Below are 23,381 nucleotides of genomic sequence, written 5' to 3'. Positions count from 1 at the left end.
AGTGGCGACTGGTTGTGGGTCTTAGATGAGGAGGTAGAGCATCTTCGGGATAGTGACGTTAATTATTCCGCAGCTTGAAAGCAGCGCTCAGAGAAAGAGATAGTAAAGCCAGTATAGGATATTGACACAGAGGAAAGCCAAAGGGAAAACAGTGCGGGCGTGACGGTCAATGTTGTGTGGGTTTTCTACAATGAAGATGGATGCTGCTCTACGGGCTGCATCCTTCACCGATGACAAACCACAGCCCTGAGAGGGCACCTTCTCTTTGGATGCTGCGGGGTTTTTAGTGTCACTGTTCATCGATTGCACCATGGGCTCTTCTGCCGGGGAGCCGACCTCAACAGACTGATTTGGTTGCCTGGAGCTGACAATGGGGATTGAGCCATTTCCATTAGCCTCAGTGAACTCCCTCAGGAGTTCCTAGTAGACAGACAAACAGATGAGATAAATTTTAAGAGTGTTTGTCATTATTAAGCATGATATTTTTTACGTCATATGTTAAAGAAACAGTGTGCAGGATGTAGGGAACTCATAGGATTCTCCTTCTCCAGAATTCCCCAGCCAGTTGCAGTCTCCTCTCAACGCCACTACATCCTACCTACTAAACCTTTAAGGAGCCTGTTTCTCACCCTGTGTAGGTCCTCTATGGTCTGGTGCTGCATGGTGTAGAAGTGAGCGCAGGCATACTCCAGCAGGGCTCCAAAAATGAAGGTGAAACATATGCCCAGGTAAACATCTATGGCTTTTATGAAGCAGTTGGCATTGGGCAAGGACGTGCGGGCACCCATCATCAGAGTGGTCATTGTCAAGACTGTGGTCACACCTGCAGGACAGATCAGAGTGTAACTTTGTGGCTTATTTCCAGTATGTTCTTGAATTAGGTTTGAAACAGCTGATAGAATAATATAGATGAACATAAAAAAATAATGTCTATGATAAGTTGGAAAATCAGGAGATTTCAGTCCGAGCTTGCATTTTTAGGTAAGAAACAGGAATCTTGGGATTAAATGTGTTTTGATAGACTGAGAGAGTAACTTTAGATATGATACAGATTTATTTCAGACCTATAACTAATGTTGCTCTGTCCTGATCCACGGTTTAAGTTACAGTCTTGCTTGTTGTATTTTGAAAATGCTTTGGTTTGTTTTACTTTCTGTTCATTTTCCCCCTTCCTGATTGCCCTCTCTGTCCTCATCAGTGTCACCTGTGTCTGGTTTCCACAACTGGTTTGCAGAGTATTTAGTCCTGTGCTTCCCCTTGAGTCTGTTTGTCTGTTTGGCCAGGTGCTGTGCATTCCTAATTTGTTTCCAGCCCCTGTGTTTTCCCCTCCAGTGATCCTTGTGGCTTTGTGATTGCTTTGTTTTGGAGATCTTATATTAGGGCCTGAGCACCGAAAGAATGACAAAGACCCTTTTGAAACTGGAGGAATTATGATTCACTAATCTTATTATTATTCTTTTAGACTTTGTTGTTTTGTTTTCAAAGCTTTTTTTCAATTTTTGTTTTTTAAAACATGACAACGAAAAAAATATGCGGTCATCAAGTAAATGTATTCATTAAGCCAAAAGTTTTTTTATCATAATTGCGCTGCATTCAGTATGCAATAATCCCCATACAGTGTCATAATTCATGTAAAGTGCAGAGTAGAATAGAGTAAAACACACACACAGAAAACAACAAAAGCAAGATCTGTTACTGACCAATGCAGGTCCTAGCTGGTACTGAAGACTGGCTGATCCAGAATGAGACCCAGGAGAGAACCACCAGCAGAATGGAGGGGACATATGTCTCCAAGATAAAGAACAAAACATTTCTGCGCAGTGAGAAATGCAGCACCAGCTTTGGGTATTGTCCTGGGAAAGACACGCAAAAAGAAGCAGCTGCTCATAAACAAATATTACAAATGCATCTCCAAGGAGAACAGCGGGGGTTGAGATGCGGCCTACCTGTTTCATACACAGCCTCTGACACTGAGGTGTAGTAGCTTTCCACACTGTACTGAGCCAGCCGCAGCGTGTCCAGGCCCTTCACTGAATCATTCCCTCTGGTCCAGTAGAACACCACATCCTGTATATTATAGCCCCCTGACAACACACACTCATTAGTTTTTATTGACTCTGACCTGCACAGCATAACCTCGACTATACAGTTAGATACTCACTACACCGAGGATGGTGATGGTACAAATGGTGATAGTGGTGATGAGATGAGACACACTGGATGAAGGTGGGGGTAGGAGTTGATGGAGCTCACAGGAAGTACTCACAGCTTTCCAGCTGCAGGGTGCACACCTGTTTGTCCATGGGGTACTTGGTCAGGTCCATGTTGCAGGCGATTGTGGCTGTAATGCTGTCGGGTAATCACAGCAAGATCATTAGAAACTTCCAAAAACTCCCCTCTAAAGATGGCTACTGTTTTATGCATAGGAAAGGGCCAATTAGTAAGGACAGAGAACTTTCTTCCCCTGAGCAACCATCAAGAGAACAAAGACTCAGATCTGAAGTGTCAACATTATATGCTTTATTATCTGATGTGTTAATTATGTAAGTGGCTCTCTTGTTGGAATTCTGCTGATGAAGTGAGGGCAGGTTCATCACTCGTGCAATCACCACTGACCTCAAAACAAGAGCACCCTGTCTGTGCTCACAAAGAATTAAGATTACTCAGAAAACCCGGCACCAAACTGCCCTCTTTGTCCTCTATGAGGCTGTAGTCAGACTAAAGTTGTGTGGCCTGACTTTCCTCCCAGAGGCCATACATGGAGGACATGGTAAATCTTCACTGACAAACAGACAACGTGTTTTAAAGGGCAATGAGTGACAGAATTTCCCTGCTCTTCCCTTAAGTATTATGACTTACTGATGATACATAAGTGTTTTATTTGTAGTAGAACCTGAGGCCAATTCACAGTTGATTGCATGAAAACAACATCAAAACATCTGAATTAGTTCCATGTCCTTTGGCTTTGTTTATTTTCCCAGGTCAATTTCAACCAAACTCAGCCGACTGTGGAAAGCTTATTCTCTAACAGCTCTATATTAAAGCATCAAATGTCAGCAAATGTCAAATCAATAAGCCAACCGGAGAGCATAGAGAACGGTTCCATTGCTGAAGATGCGTATGAGGCGGTTTTCCACAGTGACGTCATGCAGGAATGAACGCTTTGAGTCTGGGATGAAGGTGTCTGGGATCCAGAGCAGTGACACCAGTCGTCCGTCCACGCTCACGCTCTCGTTTCCTGGGAACACCAGCCGGGAATCACGCCAACGCTGACGGAGGAAGATAGTTGCAGTGTAGTCCTAATGAAGAGGAGATGAAGCTTTTATTTGTGTCTTCATTCACTGACACAAAAAAAAACACAGGAGGATGAGTGCGTACCATGTTGATTTCAGAGATGGCATCAATGCTGGCAATATCAAGGCTCATTCCTATTTCCACAGGGCCCTCTGTAGGAGTAAGAGACACAAGAAACTATGGATGTGTGGATGAGCTTTCAATCTGGAGATGCACAGGCCCCAAACATAGAAAATATAAACTCAAACTTAAGAATGAAAAGCTACTTTGTACCATTGAAATTAGGTCTGAGGTAGCGATTGTATCCCTTCATGAGCTTCTGAATTGTTGGCTGAAGCTGAGAGTCATTCCATTCCCCCCAGTGGTTGCTAGGAAACATACATCCACTGATAAAAGTAGATGGACGAAGAGAAAATGAAACAAGAGGGGAGAGATGTTGGAACTGCATTTTTAAATCAATGTAAATGTCAATACAATGTTGTAGTTTGATCTCACCCCTGTGTGAAGCTCAAGAAGAAGATCAGCAGCATGAGCAGCTGAATGGACATTGTGCATTAGCAGACAGGAGGTCAGCAATGCTGCTCACAAACAAAAGACATAAATAATAATAATAAAAGAGGTTAATGCAGTTTCACCATCGGGTGGCAGCACCTAGCCGAATGTGCCTATAAACCCCAGGGGAAATCTGCAGCAGAGCAACCATTCTCACCCTTTGATGTTATGAAACGGTGCTTTCTCCCTGCTCTCATACTTGTTAAATGCATGGGAAACTTATATTGATCCCCACCTCACTGCTTCCATTAATATGTTAGTAGCTGCTCTATCAGTTTTTCCACACACACACACATATACACAAGATTAAAGGCAGATAAGGAAAATGTGAACATATTGACATGGTTGTGTGTCACCTGCAGATTTATGTGACCACCACCACCTCATGGTTTATTCACTAATCCTGTCTCCAAGTCATCAGTGATTCTATGTTGTAGTTGTTACCTCATCCCTCCTCCACTTGCAGACAAATTTCATTGTCAGTAACAGACTCCAGCCTTCTCACCTCTTTACTTTCACGAAAATTATGTAAATCTGACATGCACATATTTGTGTTTTCCAAAGCAATCATTCCTGTTGGCATGCTGCCGGAGCTAAATGTTATATATTTATATATATATAAGCGTATTATTTACACAGAAGTGCCATTATAAATAAACATGAATGCTGCTAACTTGCATTAATGACTGGCTGAAACAAAAGTAAAAATCGAATGTTATAAGGTCATTTTTCTTTCCCAGCACATGCCATTCATTATTTATTCATGCAAGAATAATGTATTTTTTCATTGTTTTCTTTGTTGGCTGCACTATACATAAACCTGAAAGCTCATTTATCATTTTGTGTTGCTTTATTTTTCTTTTATTGTCGCCTTCTTCCAGTGCCTCCTCCTCTTAATCTAAGCGCTAAATCACACACAGGCCAATGTAGATCTTTGTTTCCCATCATTTACAAACATTTAAAATCAGTTTTCCATTTCTGCCCATAATGAAGATCAAGTTTCCTTACAGTCTTTTCCTTACCTGCCTTGGTGTTCCCACACGTATATTATCTTCTGCTGCTCCTCCTCCGCCTCTTCTTCTTCTCAGCTCTACTCCTTTGTTTCCTTCTTCCACTTTGTCCTGTATCCCAGGTGTTTCCAGTGGCTGAGATTTTGGTCCCCCCCTTACTCCGTTATGTGTGATTACATCCCTGTGAGTCTTCCATCTTCTGGTGTGTGGGCTAGTGCTGCTTGTGTTACTGTTTGTGCAACTCCCTCCGTCTCTGCACAGCTGTGTTCATCTCCCCTCAGAGTCCCTGTGCACACCTCCCCTTCTCTCTCTCCCTCTCCCCAGCCTCTCTCTTTCTCTCTGTTTATGCCACTCAGCATCTCATTTCTGCTACATCTTCTTTGACTGCCGCCCACCTACACACACACACATGCATTTGCACACACACATTAACGCCTAGACACATCCCCCATCCCACTCCCCCCCAACTCTCCTTATTCTTTTGCCCCCTTAATCTCTATCTACCTCCCTCTTTTCCAATTTACCCTGACACTGCACCTCCTTCTGGGCTTCAGAGTTCTCCTCCGTCTCATTCCCTCATGCCCTCTCCACCATCACCTCCAACTGTGTTGCTTTGTATCAGTGTCATCATCTGAATTAGATTTCTTCTTTCAGAGAAAGCCAGATAAAAGTCACATTTTCTCCTGCTAAAACTTTAAAAATGTCTTTATATGTCCCAATTTATGAATCACACATTTAGTGCTGAGCAGAGAAAGGCTGCTGAGCTACACATTTATGCTGCTGCTTGTCCTAATAGTGCTTATGGGCAATCCTGTATCGGTAATAGAGAGGATGATGGTGCATGTAATAACTTATCCACACACGGCGGTCCACCACAGCCCAGCAACACATTTTGTGTGCTAAATGGTCAGCGATTCATCTCAAGCACTGCTGGGATTGCGTGATTAATCTTTATAAACCCCTCCCTCTTGTTTTGGCTCTGTTGCAGCAGCTTCAACTCCAGTCATATACCTGGACCTGTAGAAACCCACTCCAGCCTGTGTGAGAAAACCTTCAGGGTATACAACACCCTTATGAGATTCCAATATTGGGTGCTGCAGCCCAGTACTGACAAATGATGCTAAACAGTCAATAACAAGCTGATGTTTCCATTTAGCGCACCGCTGTGGTCACATGGTGCCGTTAGTCCATGTTAGCCTTGTTAGTTGTAATGAAGCAGGTGAGGAGCTCTGCAGTACGATCATCTGACTGCATCTGCCTCCATCATCGTTTGGAATCGGTGTGCACACCGTCCCTGACAGTGAAAGAGATAAATGGAGACATTTGTGATGCACCTGAAGGGCAGGATGTAAATGTTTTATCTGTGATTTAGAGGGCTAATGCATAATTATAGCCGGAGCAGTGATGTGAGTGGCAGACAAGTCAGTGTTAGTCAACATCCAGCCTGACAGCCTCGTCCTATAGCTGCATGCATGTTTCATTTCACTCAGAAGGTACAAATTTCTTTTAGTTCTCTCATTACTTATGCCCATAAAAAATCTTATTTATCTATCTGCCTGTCTATTGCACTGCTCATTTATTTGCCAGCTCACTTAACATATTTTCTTGTTAGTTGTTCCATCTCTCCCAGCCTGTTTATTTCCTCTCTTACATCCTTCTTGTTTGCCACTTTCAACATCTTTAATGGATGCTTTTCTTGGTCAATTTGACTGTAAATGATATTTTGAACTTTTCACTATTTAGATCAAGAATAACTGTTTCTCTAGGACTCAGTTTCACAATTATATTCTATTTTATTTGCATGTTGAAGATGTCGTCCACCACTTGCCCGTCTTGCAAAATATGCAAAGGACATTACAGACAGTGCTTATTGTGCACAAAGCTCACACAGCTGCTTACAGGGACATCCCCATCCCTCTGTGAGCTAGGTGTTGTCATGCAATGACAACTGGATGTCTGCTTTAAGCTGAATATCCAGGCTTTAAAAAAAAAAAAAAAAAAAGCTGATGAGGGCTGAAACTGGCTGCGACACAAATGGCACCATGTACTGTATGTTTCTAAAAGCCAAACAAATGGTCTTTCTGAACACCAGCCTGTTGCACCAGCTGTACACAGTCAGACTTTTATGAGTGAGAGGAACACTTAACCAAATGAAAACACGCCACATGAACTTAATTTGAAGAGAGCTGGTAATGTTAACATGCTAATGTATAAGAATAAAATGCAGCATTAGTTTTATTTCTGAGACACAATTTAGTAAATTGCAAGCAGTATCAGTCAGTTTAGAGGTGACAAGGTGACATTGAGCAAAAGATTCATGTCTTTATGAATAACTTGATCCACATCGTGCTCATCTATCTTGGATGTACGTTTCTGCCTTTAATGCTATACTTGCATTGGATTTATGAGCAGACTGTCTGTTTACATCCATAGATCAGTAGATTGTCCCTTTTGACCACTCCCTGAGTTCATTTTTCATTTAATGCTGTCAGTTAACCCTGCTGACACCACACACCTTTAATCATGTCTCATCTCTTCTGTCTTCTGTGGCTCCTCCCATTTTACAGGAAGTCACCTTCACAACCTTCAGCTTCAACATCCATCCATCCATTCTCCATCCAGCACAGAACACTTAATTCTGCCATTTGGTTTCTTTCCCATCATTCCCTTTGTTGCATAATCATATCTCTCTGCCTTTTTACTCGTGTCCTCGCCCCTCTCTGTCTGTCTATCAGTGCGCTAGTCTAAGCATTTTGGTCACACCATGTTTCAGGTAAGGCTCATCTCCTCGTCTCCTCTGAATCACCAGTAAATGGAAACGTCAGAGTCAGCTGATTGGCCGACTGATTTTCTGTCATGTGACAAATGGAAATGTCACAGGATTGCCCATGATAGGGACAGAGCTAAATCTCTCCTAAATGACTGTGATGGCTGCTAGTGCCCAGGAGGGACATGTATGAATTAATGTGGCGTATACTCTTAGGTGCTTAACCAGCTGTCATGTCTCTCTGTGACCCTCCCTGTCTGTATGTGTGGAGAAGAAAGTGTTGTTTATTTATTTATTTAAATTTGCACAGGTGTATTCACCCATGTTTTTGGTGTGGTTTTGTTAAAGGAAACTTTCTTTTGTGACTTTTTCATCTTCCTCTTCACGTCCCGTTTTACTACACTTGTTGATCCCAAAGTTTCAGTCCCATCTCACTTTTTGTTTCTTCCCACACAAAAAAAATGCACAAGCACACACACACACACACACACATCCTTTGATCTCACATTTTAGTCTTTTTATCCCCTTCCTGCCTGTGTGATATTGACTCTCTGGTCTCTCAAGAACTGAATATTCACAAAAGTATAATTAAAAAAGCTTTGGAACCATTGTTCATAGGGCATGGTACTCCATTCTGTTTGGGACTGGGAGCAGAACTCAACCTGAAGGTCTATTAACCACAACTACATTTTATGCATCAGTACAAAATACCTTATTAATTAAAAGAAGACTCCCAAAGGATTTGGAACATCATGAAAAAATAATGACCCATGGGAAACCTCGGCTCAGGCATCCCTGTACTTATGTACTAGCTTATTTTTAGCAACTGTGTACAACGCAGCGACTCTATGGTAGGTGACTCCCTCCACCTCAAGGAATATGACGTGGTTATGCTGCTTGGTCTTCTGTGCTATTGTTCATTCATTTTTTGCATAATGTTTTAAAGCTATAACATAGAACTTCTTCATACAAATCTACAAGATTACTAGCATCATTCTAAGGTTGGTTCTAAGCCTAATGGCTACAATTTGCAGCTGCTCATCAGTCTCCGTTTTTTATGTCACAGTAACAAACACCAGAACTGCCGAATGAGCCCTTTGCTTTGTATTTTATTTCTCGTGCAGGCATTAAGTTATCCACCGGCAAAACCTGAAGAGTGACCAAGCCTGTGAGGAAGTGCTGAAGTTATAAAGACAAGTAGGATAAATCCATATAACAGCTTTAGTGGTGACAGACACTCTACAAACATAGTAGATCTATTAGAAAAGCAGCTGTGCCACTGCTTTCCAATAAGGACTCTGGGGTTTGGATTTCAGCCCAGAAAGAAGGAAGAAAGAATAATCCAGTGTGAAATAAGCTGCTTACTCCCTTGATGTTAACATCTTATTTTCTGTCTTTAGCTGGCTGGCTCTTGAGGTGTCTGTAAGTTTATTTAAGCATCAGACCTTTGTATCTCCCATCTTGAGAGAAGACAAACTGACACCGTGACTTGTTATAAAGTCCTGATATGGCAAATTATTTCCTCTTTGATCTGAAATATAGCTGGTAGGGCAAAGAGAATTTGCATGATTTTAACAGACTGTTATCTTATTCCCCAGATAATGACAAGCAATTATCCATCTGTCTCAAATCCTATCTTTATCAAACAAGCATTGATCCTTTTACCCTCAGGGAGGAACTTGTACATTCGGTAATAGGCAAATTCTGTGTTGATACTTCAGATTTTCACACTACATTTATTGTAATGCCTTGAGGGAATGAAACTACAAGTCATGCTGTCATTGGCCAGAGGCTGCACACCCCCAACACCTGCTTCTTCTAAAGGGGCCATTGGTGCAGCATGTGACAAATATACTTACAGGAAATGACTGTAAAGCATCAAGCATCATGTTTATTTTTTTGACAGCTATTCATATTCATATATTCAGCATATATGAATATAATGATTGAAGCTGTCTTCCCTAAAGTATATTATAATTATGGCCCTAGCCTAGTCAGCCCATCAGCTCAACTTTTAGGGCTGTCAGCAGTGGAGAACACTGTAAGCTCCTCTCTATGGGCAGGATGCAGGAAGAACCAGCTGGAAAGTGTCTGCATATCATAACATTTTTTTTCCTGTAGCTGTGGGACTCCACTATTCCCCTAAGCCATCACGCTGGCCATCCCATTGGAATTCTGACACACTTCTGGGCCAATTAGACTTTGCAATGCTTCATTCACTCAATCAAGTCATTTGGGGGACCACACTAACATTGAATTTTTTAACAAAATCAGAAAAACATTGATGCCTTTTACCTTCGCAGGAGAATAATTTGAATGCATGTTAAAGGGCAAAGCACCTGTGGGACACACAGTGAGTGGAAAAAGTAGTAGCTGTTATATTGCAAGAAATGGAGCACCAAGGTGAGAAAAGCTTGCTGAATGCAGAATTTGCATTGCTTGAGGGAACACTAGGCTATTCCTGCCCTCGTTGGTCATGCTGGGCACTGCAGTTAACTCTGCTGCTTTTTTTATCCATTATTGAGCTGGTTGCTATGATAGTGGTATTCAAAGCACCTAATTTCCCTTCATTTTACCAATGAGGCAGCTCTATTCAAGATGTCCTTATCCCTTCCAACAGTAGTGATCAACTAAAGGTAAAAGAAACTACATGTGTTTGTCCTCCTGCCAAGCATGCTTGATTTGAGCTCTCTGGCGTGCACAGATGGCTCTTCCTTGCATGTTCATATGAACATATTGAGACATGGGCAGAAAAAAGAAGCACTGTTGGTCCTGAGCATCATGTATGAATATGAATGTTTGCAGGCAGCCAAAATGACACTTGCATGTTTACAGTGACACAGAGAGCAAAGTCTGGTTTTCTATGAATCTCTGGAGTCTCACCAAACACAGCAGCATTTCACTTGAGCATAAAAGACATGTCCTTGCTCCATCTCTCTCTCTCCTTCACTTTTCTTTTAGCTATTCTCAGTTGTCTTCATCTACCCATCTTTGACCAGTCAAGTGAAATGTTGTGTCCCATGCTCCTCTGCTCTGAGAGCTCCAGTCTGTTTTTATTGAGTTACGCGTTAAGTGTGAATCCATCAACCAGTCTGGTGGGTCTCTGGGCATTTAATGCTGATTCATGTCATCTAATCAGCCATAACCATGGCAAAATGTGGAAGAGGACGGGTCAAGGGTGGTGACACATGTAGGCACATATAAACACTTGCAGTTTGTGCAACAAAGAATTGTTGTACCCTGATGATGACGGTTATTTCTGCCTACTGCAGAAGCTGCTCAGCCAGGTTATGACTCAGTCTTTCCATTCAGTCCTTTTTCTTCCTAATCTGCTTCAGTGCTGCTCTTCTATGTAATTTCTTGGCTGTATTCTCTTTAACGTGGTACATACCTTTGTTAAATTAGTCAACTGACCCATGGACTCTCCTTCCAGATTTACCCCCCTCCCCCTAGAGCAAGTCCTGACCCCTTTGCCTCTCTACTTGAAATTCAGATGAGTGGAGTGTCAGGAGAGGTTATCGTCTGAACCTGGCATCTTATTTCACCCGGGAGTTGGGGTAAACAGGGAATTCATTCCTCCATCACCTTCATCCTGCCATCATTGATGGGCCAGTGCTACAGAGATCCAGGATTCTTTCAGGATAAATGTGCGCCATCTATGGAACATTTTATTATTGTAACTGTTCTCTATTTCTCTAGCTAATCCTTATACTTAAAATTTAAAGACAAAATTATGTGTGAATAAAAGCGTGAGGGTTACATTAAAGGTAGGGTAAGAGATTTTGAAAACTCAGTGAGAGTCAGCCAGATTTAAAAAGTAAACACACGCCCCTTTCTCTCGGAGCTCACCCCGAAGCCACGCCTCCCAACCACATGGACGCACATTACCTGAAGATGAGCTGCGGTCTGTGACTTCAGCCATCGTGCACGTACCTCTCTGGTGTGCACAGAGCAGGAAGAGAGCGACAACCAGCCAATACTCCGCGCAGGTGCACCTCGGAGAATTGGCTGATGTTTTTAGCGTTTTATAGCTTCCACAGATGATTAATATTCTTCATTTTAAAGCAAAACTGCCAAACTAATCGGTTGCTATCGGATTGTAAAGAGAAGTTACAGTAATTTAACAAAAAGTGCATCAATTTCCTACCCTACTTTTAAAACTGCTGGTAGTAAATTAACTTCCATTTGTCATACTAAGCTGCACACATTTTATGCACAGCTAGAAGTGGCAATCTGTGAGAATAATACTAATGTGAGAGATAAGAATCATTTGATCAAGCACAAGCACACATGTTCATTTCTGAACTGCTACATGTGGGGTTAATTCATACTAAGGTTGTCCATTATAGCTCCATTTGTTACTTAACAAAAAAAACAGGCAATATGTATGTCGATAAGCTGTATCAACATACATATTTGGCGGTTAAGTCCTTTTATGATTTTATTCAGGTTGGATGTTACGCATAATTGGTGGTGTACCCGTGTTGATTGGCAGGTAATTGCTGCCTCGGGTATTTGCATTCTGACTCAGCTCTGCTCATGCTTCACTTCCTTGCCCATTTTTTAATTTAGTGAGGCTGTCTCAGAATCTTCCAAGATGGCGATGGCCATAGGTCACCACACCGCTCTTCATGGACACCATGAGTGATGTAATAGCGGGGTTTCTTTACATGATTGAGCTCTTAAAGCATCCGCTATTGAGATTATTTGTGTATAGTTCTTAATCATGAATGTAAATGGTAAGCTGGAAAATGTATATAAATGTAACCACATAAGGAAACAAATGGTAGGTTGACAGTGTCTAAAGAGATCTACTGTACTGATGTTAGCTGTCTAAGGAAGGATTTTTTCCTGCAGCTGTAGGGTCTAACCAATCTGCATGGTCCAGTAGTCTCCTCCACCCACACACAAACATACACTCACAGCATGCTTACGCACACGTACTGCTCCCCCTTTTGCCACAGGGATAAAGACACACCAATTAGCATGCACCAGTTGATTTACTCAAGAACAGGAGAAAAGCCCAAAGGGAAGATCAAGGTTCAGAAGTCCATAACTGTGTGTCTGGCCGGGACATTAAGGCGCACAGCAGTTAGAATAATTAGAAAATAGAAAAATAGGCAATTACTGGGTAATTGACATCAAGACGCCCATTGTCACCATCATGTTTAAGCCTCTTTGTGGCTTAAACATGATGGTGAACATCTGGGGATGAATGATTCACAGAAGAAATATATTCTTGCATTTTGCATCTCATGTGTGTACAGAATATGTAAATTCTGTGTCATATTCTCCCTGCAATGTAACCAAAATGGCAGCATTTCAAGAACAGAGAGACCCAGTGAGACCCTATTCTGCTCTCATTGTCAGTTTAATTATGTTTTCAGACATCTGTGTACAGCAAATGTAAATGTCCCAACTAGTCAATCAGACCTCTCTCACACTGTAAAAATATGAGAAATGTCTCCTGTATAATCAGTTTATAACATGATAAGAGGGAGCATATGTGAATCCTGAATCTAAAACAAAACCAGCCGTGTGGATCTGGCACATATTCAGACAGATAGGGTTTTGTATTACACTTGGTGATTACTTACTTTGGAAGACAGCGTGTTGTTTACACAATATATTGGTGAGTCCTCTGCACCGCAGTCCTTCCTTAGTGGATTACAATCTTGGGAAAATATATTCTGATTTAACAACTTTCAAGTAAATTCATTTATTCCAGCTCTGGGAGCTACCTGTACTCCCCAGTGTTTTCTTTTAGTGGTTACACCTCAGTGGCTTTTGTCAATACACATTTTCTTCGTCGCCGTATTTCAATTGTCACACTCTTCTGCTGTTTCTCAGTTGCACCTTATCGGACAATTGTGAATAATTCTGCCCCTCTACCTACTACCTTATGAATTCTCCAGGCTCACTTTCTCTCTTCTTGTCTAATTTTCCTCATCTTCTGCCTCCCCTTCAACCCCCCCAGAGCTCAGAATAGCCCCCCCCCATGTGGTAACGTTCTCTGCATGTTCAAGTGTGCCTTATTTATATGGAAATTACTAGGTAAGAGAGTGTGATAGCAGTGCTATGAACATACTGTATATTGCAGGCAGGTTTAATCTGTCGGTATATCCTTAAATCCACCAAGCAAAACCCAGTGATGAAAATGTGTAATATAACGTCAGGCAAAAATCAATATTTAACACATATGTCACTGCATGGTCGTGTAATACACTCATTAATACACTTTTGATTCTGTTTTCTGACGCATTTATGGATTCACTATGGCCACAATACAAGGAGTCCAGTCTTCCAGTGGATTTATTATCACTCCAAATTGATCATGTGTGCAACCCCAAGACAAAACAGGCAATTAAATGTCCCATTGATTTCCACTTTGACCCGCACAGATCTGCCAGGTAATGAAAAAAGTAATAGAAAAGTAAGGGAACTTGTTAAAAAAGAGATTGGTGCTTTTTTATCTACTATCTTCTACTAACAACTTTAGTGGACCACTATCAGCATTTCACAGTACATGCTGTAATGCTGAAGGATAATACACCAATCTGCCTGCAGTGCCCTTGAATGCCTTACATGTAAACTTGAAAAGTCCTCTCAGTGACCACTAGGTGGTATCTTTCCATGTTAGAAACTTGCTCTGACACCTGAGCAGGTTGCTACACAGCCATGAAGAGACATAAGGATACATTAAATTACAGTTTCTTCTTTGACTGATATATTTTTATGACATCACTTACATTCTTAATAGTGTTTAGAGTGACATGGCACTGTTGCTGGAGCTACTTTGAAATACTTTTTTGCTAAACTGTTTAAATATTCATTGATATGAAACAATGGGAGCAATCTGGAGGGAAAGACTGTAAGTGTTCTCATAGAAATGTGAAATTTAGGCTCTGATGTGAGCAGTGTTTTGTGATTTGTTGTACCTGTGGTACTGTTTTGATCTTGCCACAAAAATTCTCAGGGCAACCATGATTCACAAATATTATATGGAAAACGGTTTGTGAGCTGACACCCTGAGCACTTAACAGTTTTATTGCATGAGGGACAAAACGATTATCAATCTGTTAGATCTTATATGGGCTTATAAAGTACTGTCAATTAGTTCTGCTGCCATCTTTGTTGATGCTGAACAATCAGAAAGAGAAATGTCATTTTATGCTAAAACTGACTTTATCTTAAATGTCCTACAAGATTTTGATGTTGCTCTTGGTTCAGTAATTGTAAAGACAATGTCTTTAATTGTGGACTCTACTCATATCTAACCAGACCAGTGCAGTTAGGAAGCTTGTTTTTGTTACTGAAGTCAGAGTAGTGTGACATAACACACAGGTTATGAGGGTTTGTCTGGTGCTGTTGAGCATGCAGGACCAACAGTTTCGTCAGAACATTTCCTGTTGTTTACACAGTAGATGTGACAAGTCATCCATTGCAGGTAACCTTCAGGCGGCGTGCAATAACAGCATGGCTTCTTACTGAAGGCTTTATGTTTATAAGTGATGTCCTCTGCTGGGAGATCTATGATCTCACCAACTGAGCAAAGGAAGTATCAGCATGTGGGTGCATTTTTGCCAGTTAAATCCTAGTACTGCAGCATACTGGTACAGAGACGTCTTGAATTCGTCAGTGTGCCCTAATGTACGAGCAGAAGGCATGTATGTGTGTAGGACAGATACAATTCATTTCTGTGTACAGAGCCCAGCTGATAACATTTCATGCCTCCTGAATGATGCAGACTATATGAGGCTGTCATTTGCATGCTGACACGCGACACAGGATTTTTAACATAAATAATGGCAGGTTTTATTGAACACAAAACACAATTATTATTAGTTGATTGTTATCAGCTAAATGATTGAGTTCAGCATAGGAAAACACAGCCTCTTCTCAGAATAGGTATCCAGTCCTTCAGTAGGAAGTGAGGGCTTCATTCATTTTTTTTCATTTATTTTTAACTGTAGGACTTTTATAACATGCTGTACATGCCTGAAGCAAACAGGAGTCTCTTCTGAAGGTTAATTTGTACATTTCTATGATGAAAACTGGGCCATTAATCTTTGTTTCTTTTTTTTTCTTTGGTAATCTATTTACTAAATCTAAATGTTTGGATCTTAATCTTTATGTCTGGTTTGCTTCCAGACCTGGTTAATGAAAATAAATCTATGTCTCCTATCAGTGGTGGTTTTACATCAAATTACTCCCGGGGCAATACCCCCTTCCTTTCAGGGAGGAACAGTTGGCTCTTTGGTTACTGCCTCGAATTCTATGCCCTGCACACTTTTAGATATGACTTGTTAAACCATGCTGTCATGAAATTGAATTGTAGACAGTGGCGAACGTTCGTCTTTGAAACTACCTACAGAAAATTATGTTGGCTAATTACAGGGCCCAATGCAACCCACATGATGGACATAAATAATAACTGAACTTGTCACAGTTTTGTTGCAAAGCACAATCTTATGGTGAAATTATATCTCCGGTTTGTTGAGTTAGGACCGAATTATTAAACAGAAGAGTTAACCCACCAGTTAGCATTAGCCCTTCACTCATGACATGGATGCTGTAATCATGAACCAATTCACCTTGGTGACCATTACCTGTTTCTATAAGCCATTTCACCATTTAGAAGAACAAAAGCCTGCAGGAATTATAGGCCTGTATTTATAATATGATGTGCGTTATTATATATGAAAGAATGTCAAGGTGACTTTAGTCCACTAACTCCATTGGAGTATTGCTCTACACAGTGGACCCCCTCTCCGTTGTTGTCAGAGTGCGCGCATGCGGGTTGAGGGGGAGGTGGAGCTGTGTTGTCATCGTTTCTGAAAAGTAGCATTTTCAAACGTATTCACCCGGGGACCTGTTTTCAAGAGTTATCTGGCCTACCTGAAGTAGCCAGAGTTGAACTGCCGCCCCCCCCCCATCCCCCCAGCTTCTGTGCAAGGTACCTTTGCAGCAAGAAAGGCGCGCCTGTACCTGCAGGGGGCGCCAATTTGCCAATTCCCTACACGGTGATGTGATATGGCCATGTGGAGTGCAATAATGCACCCCTGCCTACTAAACACACACAGCCCTCACTATGCATGCTAGGCTACAGCCTCATATATGATGCAGCTGGCATGTAAGAAGACGTGAATGCAATCAGCAATCTGCTTTGTACTTTGAAAGTAATTTGATTCTTGCTCCGGAAGGAATAACATTAGCTTAAACTGCCTGAGAACAAAAATAATGGCCCTTGTAATATGACTCCTTACTGTTATCAGGGTTGCCAGATATAGTTGGAGAATAACCAAAGTGCCTAAATATATACAGAAAGCGGGAGAACGCCCTCTTGAATTTGCTTAAGTTCTTACTATGTAATTCCCCAAGCACTGTTTTTGATTGTTTTCAACAGTATGCATTACAGGAATATGTACTTGATGTGACCTTGGACTCTACTTGATACAATTCTGTGGTATAGTGTTTCAAACATGGGGCTTTGAAGCAATAAGATACAGTGAGAGTGTGTGTTTAGCACTGACTGCAGCCCATTCTTTTACACCTTCTTTACAGACAGCAGCAATTAAACCCACCGATAGCCTGACTGCTGACTGGGGCCCCTTTAGGGAGGTTTACCACAGACATGTCATAGCATTTGTTGCTTTCACTGTCGTTGCCTCATTGCGGTGTAGTGAAGTTTGCTGTAGTGAAGCTGTGGGCTCAATTTTGTGTACATTTTTAATGGGCAGCTCCATACCTGAGGTGCTTTGAGATTGATCTTCCTAGGAGAGCAATACTTTTCACAGTTTATTTTCACAACAACATTAAAACTTTAATCTGCAGTAAGCAGTGTGTGTGTGTGTATATGTGTGTGTCTGGGTGGGTGGGGGTTGCCAAGTGAGAACTAGATCAAATGTGCACTTGTGGACAAAAGTCAAAAACAGATTCTACTGTATTTTTTTATTATTGCTAACAGGATCTGTCCACTGGGCACTATCGGCTTCATTGCTCTCTGTATTTCTCATTTCTTTTAATAAGGTAATGGGATCAAGAGTCAGCATCATTAACGTAACTAACGTATCTGATAGCTGTGTAACATCACTTCAAACTACTGAACTCTGTGAACTGAATTGCTTATTAATATTTTGTTAATCACCACCTCTAACCTGGCTAGATACTGCATGATTGTTATACGCACCATCCTGACAAAGGTTCAAAATATTGAAGAATAAAAACAAACAAACAAAAAAAAAACCATAACACTTCAGCCAGCACATGTATACAGTTTATCCCCTCCCTCGCTGCAAAGCCCTGTTCATATCGCCATATTTACAGCATGTTGACATGGAAAATATTTTAGGGTGAAATAGCAATGATTCATATATACACATGGTCTCACTGCAGTCTGTGTTTGTCTTCAAACTTCACTTTTCCCCAAATCGTGTATATAAACCATGTTTAGGAAAGGCGAGATCATTCATTACCTTATTGTCTGGACTCTGGGATGCACTACTTTACAGAGAAGGAGCTGTGGAATTTTTATTCTTGCTTTGTGGAATTATGGGACAATTTCCTCTGGACTAAGACTGTTGGACACTGGAGATCTGTTCAGTATCTGAGTATTTAGGCAACGTAAAGAGATTTTAACTCCTATAGTTATTAGAATCTGTTTATTTTAATTACTCAATCTTTAATTTAAAATAGAAAAAGTTAAAATGTAAGAACATTTCATGGATGTTAAACAGCAGCTGCAGACTGTGATCTAACAAATTGTAAAAGTCTGGCATTTTCCACTGACCTCTATATAAAACTGAAAGGTTGTTCAATGACTTCTGAACAACTGGAAACCTATTTGACTGCTTTCATCACCTGTATGCGTGTGTCTGGAGTGTGTGTGGATGTTTACACATAACAGCAAGCTGGTAATGCAGTGCTCTTGCAGTGGGCATGACGACATGTCTCCAGGCTTGACGTTCTCTGCTACCGTTTACTAAACAGCCTAGATAGGACACCACTGTTTTAGTAAATACAGAAGGCGCGTGTGTGTGTCCTTGTGTGTGTTTTGGGTTGATTTGGTACCAGGACAGTTAGCATTCTGTTCAGGTCACAGTTATCCAAAGTGAAGAGGTACACCCCTTCACTTTTCAGTAGTGTTAAACATACTTACAACCTGCCAGCCAGGTGTGAATTTATTTCTTTAAACATCTATAATCAGGACTGTTCTAACACACACAAAAATCTCACATGTGTAACAGCTCTGATAATGGTGCTCTGTCTAAGTTTATAATATAAACATCACACACTTGTACGTTCTGCACACACACGTCGTTTCTGTGCATGTGTGTGTGTGCGTTCCGTTAGTTCGACAGGTGTGTGGAAGACTGCCACGAGCCAGGCGGCAGGTGGAGATGAGGATTTATAGATGATAATTGTATCACTGTGTTGAGCAATAATTCCAATGCCTAAGGCAAGGAAGGTTCGCAGTAACACTAACATGTGATTGATGGATATTGTGCTGCACGGGTGTCCCTAAGAAGAGCTTGAGTGTTGCGCACCATACATGTAAATTAACTTTCTTTGCAATGTTCTCTCAGAGCATTATACTTCTTTTTTTAACTGTCAGAAAGTCAAGCAGAGGGTAAAAAATTTTCTATAATTTCTTTTTGTAAGGGGATACAAAGAAGAAAAGTGCATGGAAATTGGATCAAGTTGGCATTGAGGCTAACTGCCCACATAAAGCCCATGGGGTTCCAGGAAAGATCTTGTTTTGTAAGCTTCAGTAAAAGCTATTTGAGTTTGGTATGAGGAGCCAGTGAGGTAAATCCCTCATGTTTTACCGTTTCTTATCTGGAAAGCTCCATCTGGAACTCTACATTCTCCCTCTGAACTTGTCATCCCCATCCATGGTGTGATTAACGTTATAAATTTGCATCAGTTTGAAACTGTCTGAAGGAGACGGAACAAGGCGACGTCTGCTGTTAATGAAGTCTCTGGGACAAAAGCCCTATAATGTTTCTGTTGGCAGATACACTCAAAAAGAGCTCATGCAGGATCGGCCTCCCCTATTCTCGATGCCACATCTTTCACCTGCCAGCACAAAGTCTGAACAAGATATGGAAAAAAACAAACTAATTGGCTGCACAATCCCTTCAAAGCGCCAAGACAACTTGGGGATGGAAGTGTGACATGTCGGGACAGTGATATCCTGATATTAACTGTACTTTCCTCCCATGTCTCCTCTTATCTCCTGTGTTTTTCTAAATCTTCTTATCCAGTCTGCAGCTTCTGTTCTATTTGCATATGGCTTTGGCAGTCATGATCCCCTGAGTGGGTTGACACCACAGAACAAGGCAGGACATTTCACACAGTTAAATCAGATAGGCTATAGCAGGTCTGATACAACTAATACAGCAGGACTGTGTGATCCATCTAAATGTGACCTCGTCATCTTTAAAAATCAGTTATGCAAATGTTAAAAGGTTGACCTCTTAACATTAATGCACTTTGTTGTTGTTTTTTTTTTGTGTGCCAGGATGTGAGATTCCACTTAATCTGGGCCATGAGGTGCATGTTCTTTTTGTGTTTGTGTTTAGTGTAAATGGATGTCATGCTGCCCTTGTTTCAGGGTAAATAAAACCTAAGGGTGCTCAAAGGTTTATGTGCAGATCAACTAAAAGATTACTATTTCTATTATCAAAGTTAGCCCATTGTTGATTAGCTAGAACAACCGATTAGTTGATGATTATTCAGCAATATGTGTTTGTATTACTGTGTGTGGATTAGGATTAATATTAGTAATATAACCCCGAAATGACTTCCTGTACTTAAACTGCAGTTACAGAAAATTGTGAATTATATAATTAACTTGTAGTTTTAATTTATTATAAGTATGACCTTGTACATTCCTAACACTTCAACATGTGTATTTGTTAATCAGAATGATGACATATTAGATTATAATTTAACTTTCTGTAGTCTAAAGACTGAATGTTTTATTTCATTGCTTCTTCTTGCATACAGTCTTATTGTCTGTCCCTTTATCCCTAATAAAGCCTCTTGCATCCAGTCAGCAGTTTGTGTGTGTAGATGGTGTGACAGAGAGGGATTCCAGTGTTTAGTGTTAGAGAAGAGGGGCAGCATGGGAATGTGGATTTTCACCGTTTAAGAGAATCAGTTAACTATCCATCACACAAAGATCAGGTTTCACCGACATGCAGGTTCCACACTACTGGTCATCGTTTTTCTGACAGGACTGTTTTCTGTCAGTAAGTGCTTTCTCTCTCTGTTTTTTTCCTCTGTGTGTGTGTGGGTGGGTGTGTGTGGGAGTGTGTGTGTTGTCCCACCAGCTATTAATCTCCATAAAAAAAATTCATATGGAAAATAAAACTGTTTTTCTAAAATGTTTTATTCATATCAAAAACAAAACATACACAGCATATAATATACCTTACAAATCCATGAAAGTTATTCCAACACACCCGCATGTATAACATTACACAGCACATAAACATATTTACAATTTACCACATTTGCCTCACACCCCAAGATTGTAAGTTACTCCTATAAAAAGAATTACAGAATATCTATTATATGTTTACTGTTTTACATCAGTGACTACACATGTTAACTTAATTACTCTTCTAAATGTGCTGCCTGAGCATCAGAAGGGTGATACCATCAAAGAATCACAGATAGCAGAGTGGAATGGCCTGGTGTCAGCAGATCTGATCTTGGATCTGTTAATAATGAGTCAGATCTGATAGAGACCAGCTTTGGTTAGAATAAAAGCTGACTGAGGACCTGAAAATGAGCCTGACTGCGGTTTCAGGGAGTGACAGTCGTCCTGCTGGAGCTGAATCAGCTGTTCCTGTGGGAATCAAAGCCTTTTTACTCTGCTGTCACACGCTAGTGATCTCAACTGTCTTACTCAGCGCAAACATACTGAGTGTCTGTGTTTGGTCTTTCACAAAACAACCTGCCTTAAGCTACAGAAGCATCCGGTCAGGAGTCTTTTCTAACACAACTTTTTTGCTCTTTAATGTCTTATTAAACCTCTGTGCCTTCGCGATGATACATGATCCCTGTCGAGCCAAGCATAGGATAGAAATGGCCGCTGGAGCTGCTGTACTGGCTGAGGATGGGGCTGGTGTAACCTAGGGAAGACTGGGTGGGTGAGGATGAGAGCACAGGGGGAGGTGGCACCTGTGGTACCCACTCTGATCCACCTGAGTTAGGGGAGTAGCTACTGAAGCTGCCAGGCTGCGTGGGCCTATGCGGACCATCTAAAGGAAGATTCATCTGCAGTGGTCTGCTCAGACCGTCACCTCCCACCTCACTCGCTCCTCCGGCTGACACTCCAGACATCTCAGACAGGAAGTTGCTCAGGCACGGCACGGGACCTGACAATGAAGGGGAGGGGATTCTGTCCGGTGTCGGGGACATGTTGAGGGCAGGGTTGCTGGAGTGTTTGTCCCTCTCACTGTCACCTGCCTCTGGAGCCCCTGAACCGCCATCAGCGCCGGAGATGGAATCAGACTTTCTCTTCCTTTTGCGGCGGAAGTTTCCATTATCAAACATCTTTTCACAGTTTGGATCAAGCGTCCAGTAGTTGCCTTTGCCTGATATTAGGAAGAAATTACATCAGTTTAGTCAGATGTCACACCGATTTAATTAATCACCACTTAAAGCCATAATAAACCCAAAATAAAATGTTACCTGGGTCATCCTCATCTCTTGGCACTTTTTTGAAGCAGTCATTGAGTGACAGGTTGTGTCTGATGGAGTTCTGCCAGCCCGCTTTGCTCTTGTTGTAGAATGGGAAATTATCAGCAACATACTGGTAAATTTGACTCAGTGTCAGTCTTTTGTCCGGCGCTCCATGGATAGCCATTGCGATGAGCGCAGAGTAGGAATAAGGAGGTCTGACCAGCTTCATCAAGTCTTCTTGTGAGGGGAGAGAGAACCAGCTCAGCTCCCCTCCTGGACCACCAGCTCCAGGTGGACCCAGGTAAGGCCTCTGCATGCCATAATGCTGTGGGACAAAAGGAGGGCCCGGGTTACCAGGTGGTCCGGCAGTGGCCAGGTATGACGGTGTGTTGATCCCAGAACTGTTGAACCAGAGGTAAGGATTTGGAGAGGAGGTGGTGTAGTCGCTCAGGTCGTAGGAGGTTGGAGTGGTGCGCTGAGGACTCGGCAGTGAGGGCGGAGGGTAGTAGCAGTCGCCATACATGCTGACCTCAGGGGGCTCCTGGCCGAGGCTGGGGAACTGGGGTCCACATCGTGGAGGAGACTGGTTCTGGGCCTCAAAAGAAGACATCGTCAAGTTTCCTCTCCCCTCTCAGCCCCTTCTTTAGGTTTTTTTGACTTTGGTTGTCCTTCTTCTCTATGACAGAGTCCGCCGGCTTCAAAAATTCTTTGTCTTCAGTCCTTTGCAGATATTTCAACTCTCTCAGCTTCCAAGTGGTAGGCTACTCTCCTCTCCTGTCTAGTCAGTTTGCCCTTGCTGTATGTCAAGATGTCACCTGTCACACCTGCTTTATCTTTTTCTTGGGAACGCCCCCCGTCTAATTTGATTGGCTGTTTCCTCAGGTGAGTAGTTCCTGTTTTCTCCCTCTTTTTTTTTCCTGCTGTCAGCTAGTTCAGTGCCTCCAGGGGTTTTGTTCATTGTCAATTAAATTAATTCCCACTTAAACTCAAGTTAGTCCAATATTAGAATTCAGTCATCTGAGATTATATTTCTATTTTCTCGTTTATTTTTTGTAATTAAA

The 23,381-nt window shown here is 41.6% G+C and overlaps 2 protein-coding genes across 2 annotated transcripts; both read right to left on the bottom strand.

Moving 5' to 3' along the window:
* Positions 1 to 87: 87 nt before the first annotated feature.
* Positions 88 to 5,060, bottom strand: gabrp (gamma-aminobutyric acid type A receptor subunit pi). The gene is made up of 10 exons (XM_028416218.1): positions 4,869 to 5,060; positions 3,790 to 3,872; positions 3,568 to 3,680; positions 3,379 to 3,446; positions 3,082 to 3,299; positions 2,267 to 2,349; positions 1,947 to 2,084; positions 1,701 to 1,853; positions 630 to 823; positions 88 to 420 (listed from the first exon to the last, which is right to left on the bottom strand). Exons 2-10 carry the CDS (start codon positions 3,840 to 3,842, stop codon positions 88 to 90), a joined length of 1,353 nt encoding a protein of 450 aa, XP_028272019.1. The 5' UTR covers positions 3,843 to 3,872; positions 4,869 to 5,060.
* A 16,035-nt stretch (positions 5,061 to 21,095) lies between these two features.
* On the bottom strand, positions 21,096 to 23,297 carry foxi3b (forkhead box I3b). The gene is made up of 2 exons (XM_028416106.1): positions 22,330 to 23,297; positions 21,096 to 22,232 (listed from the first exon to the last, which is right to left on the bottom strand). The coding sequence occupies exons 1-2, from the start codon at positions 22,928 to 22,930 to the stop codon at positions 21,661 to 21,663; spliced, it is 1,173 nt and encodes a 390-aa protein (XP_028271907.1). The 5' UTR covers positions 22,931 to 23,297; the 3' UTR covers positions 21,096 to 21,660.
* Positions 23,298 to 23,381: the final 84 nt, after the last annotated feature.

This window comes from Parambassis ranga, chromosome 10, assembly GCF_900634625.1.
Source record: "Parambassis ranga chromosome 10, fParRan2.1, whole genome shotgun sequence".
Taxonomy (NCBI): Eukaryota; Metazoa; Chordata; class Actinopteri; family Ambassidae; genus Parambassis; species Parambassis ranga.
Note: the sequence above shows the minus strand (reverse complement) of the source record. Positions and strands in the feature narration are given on the sequence as shown.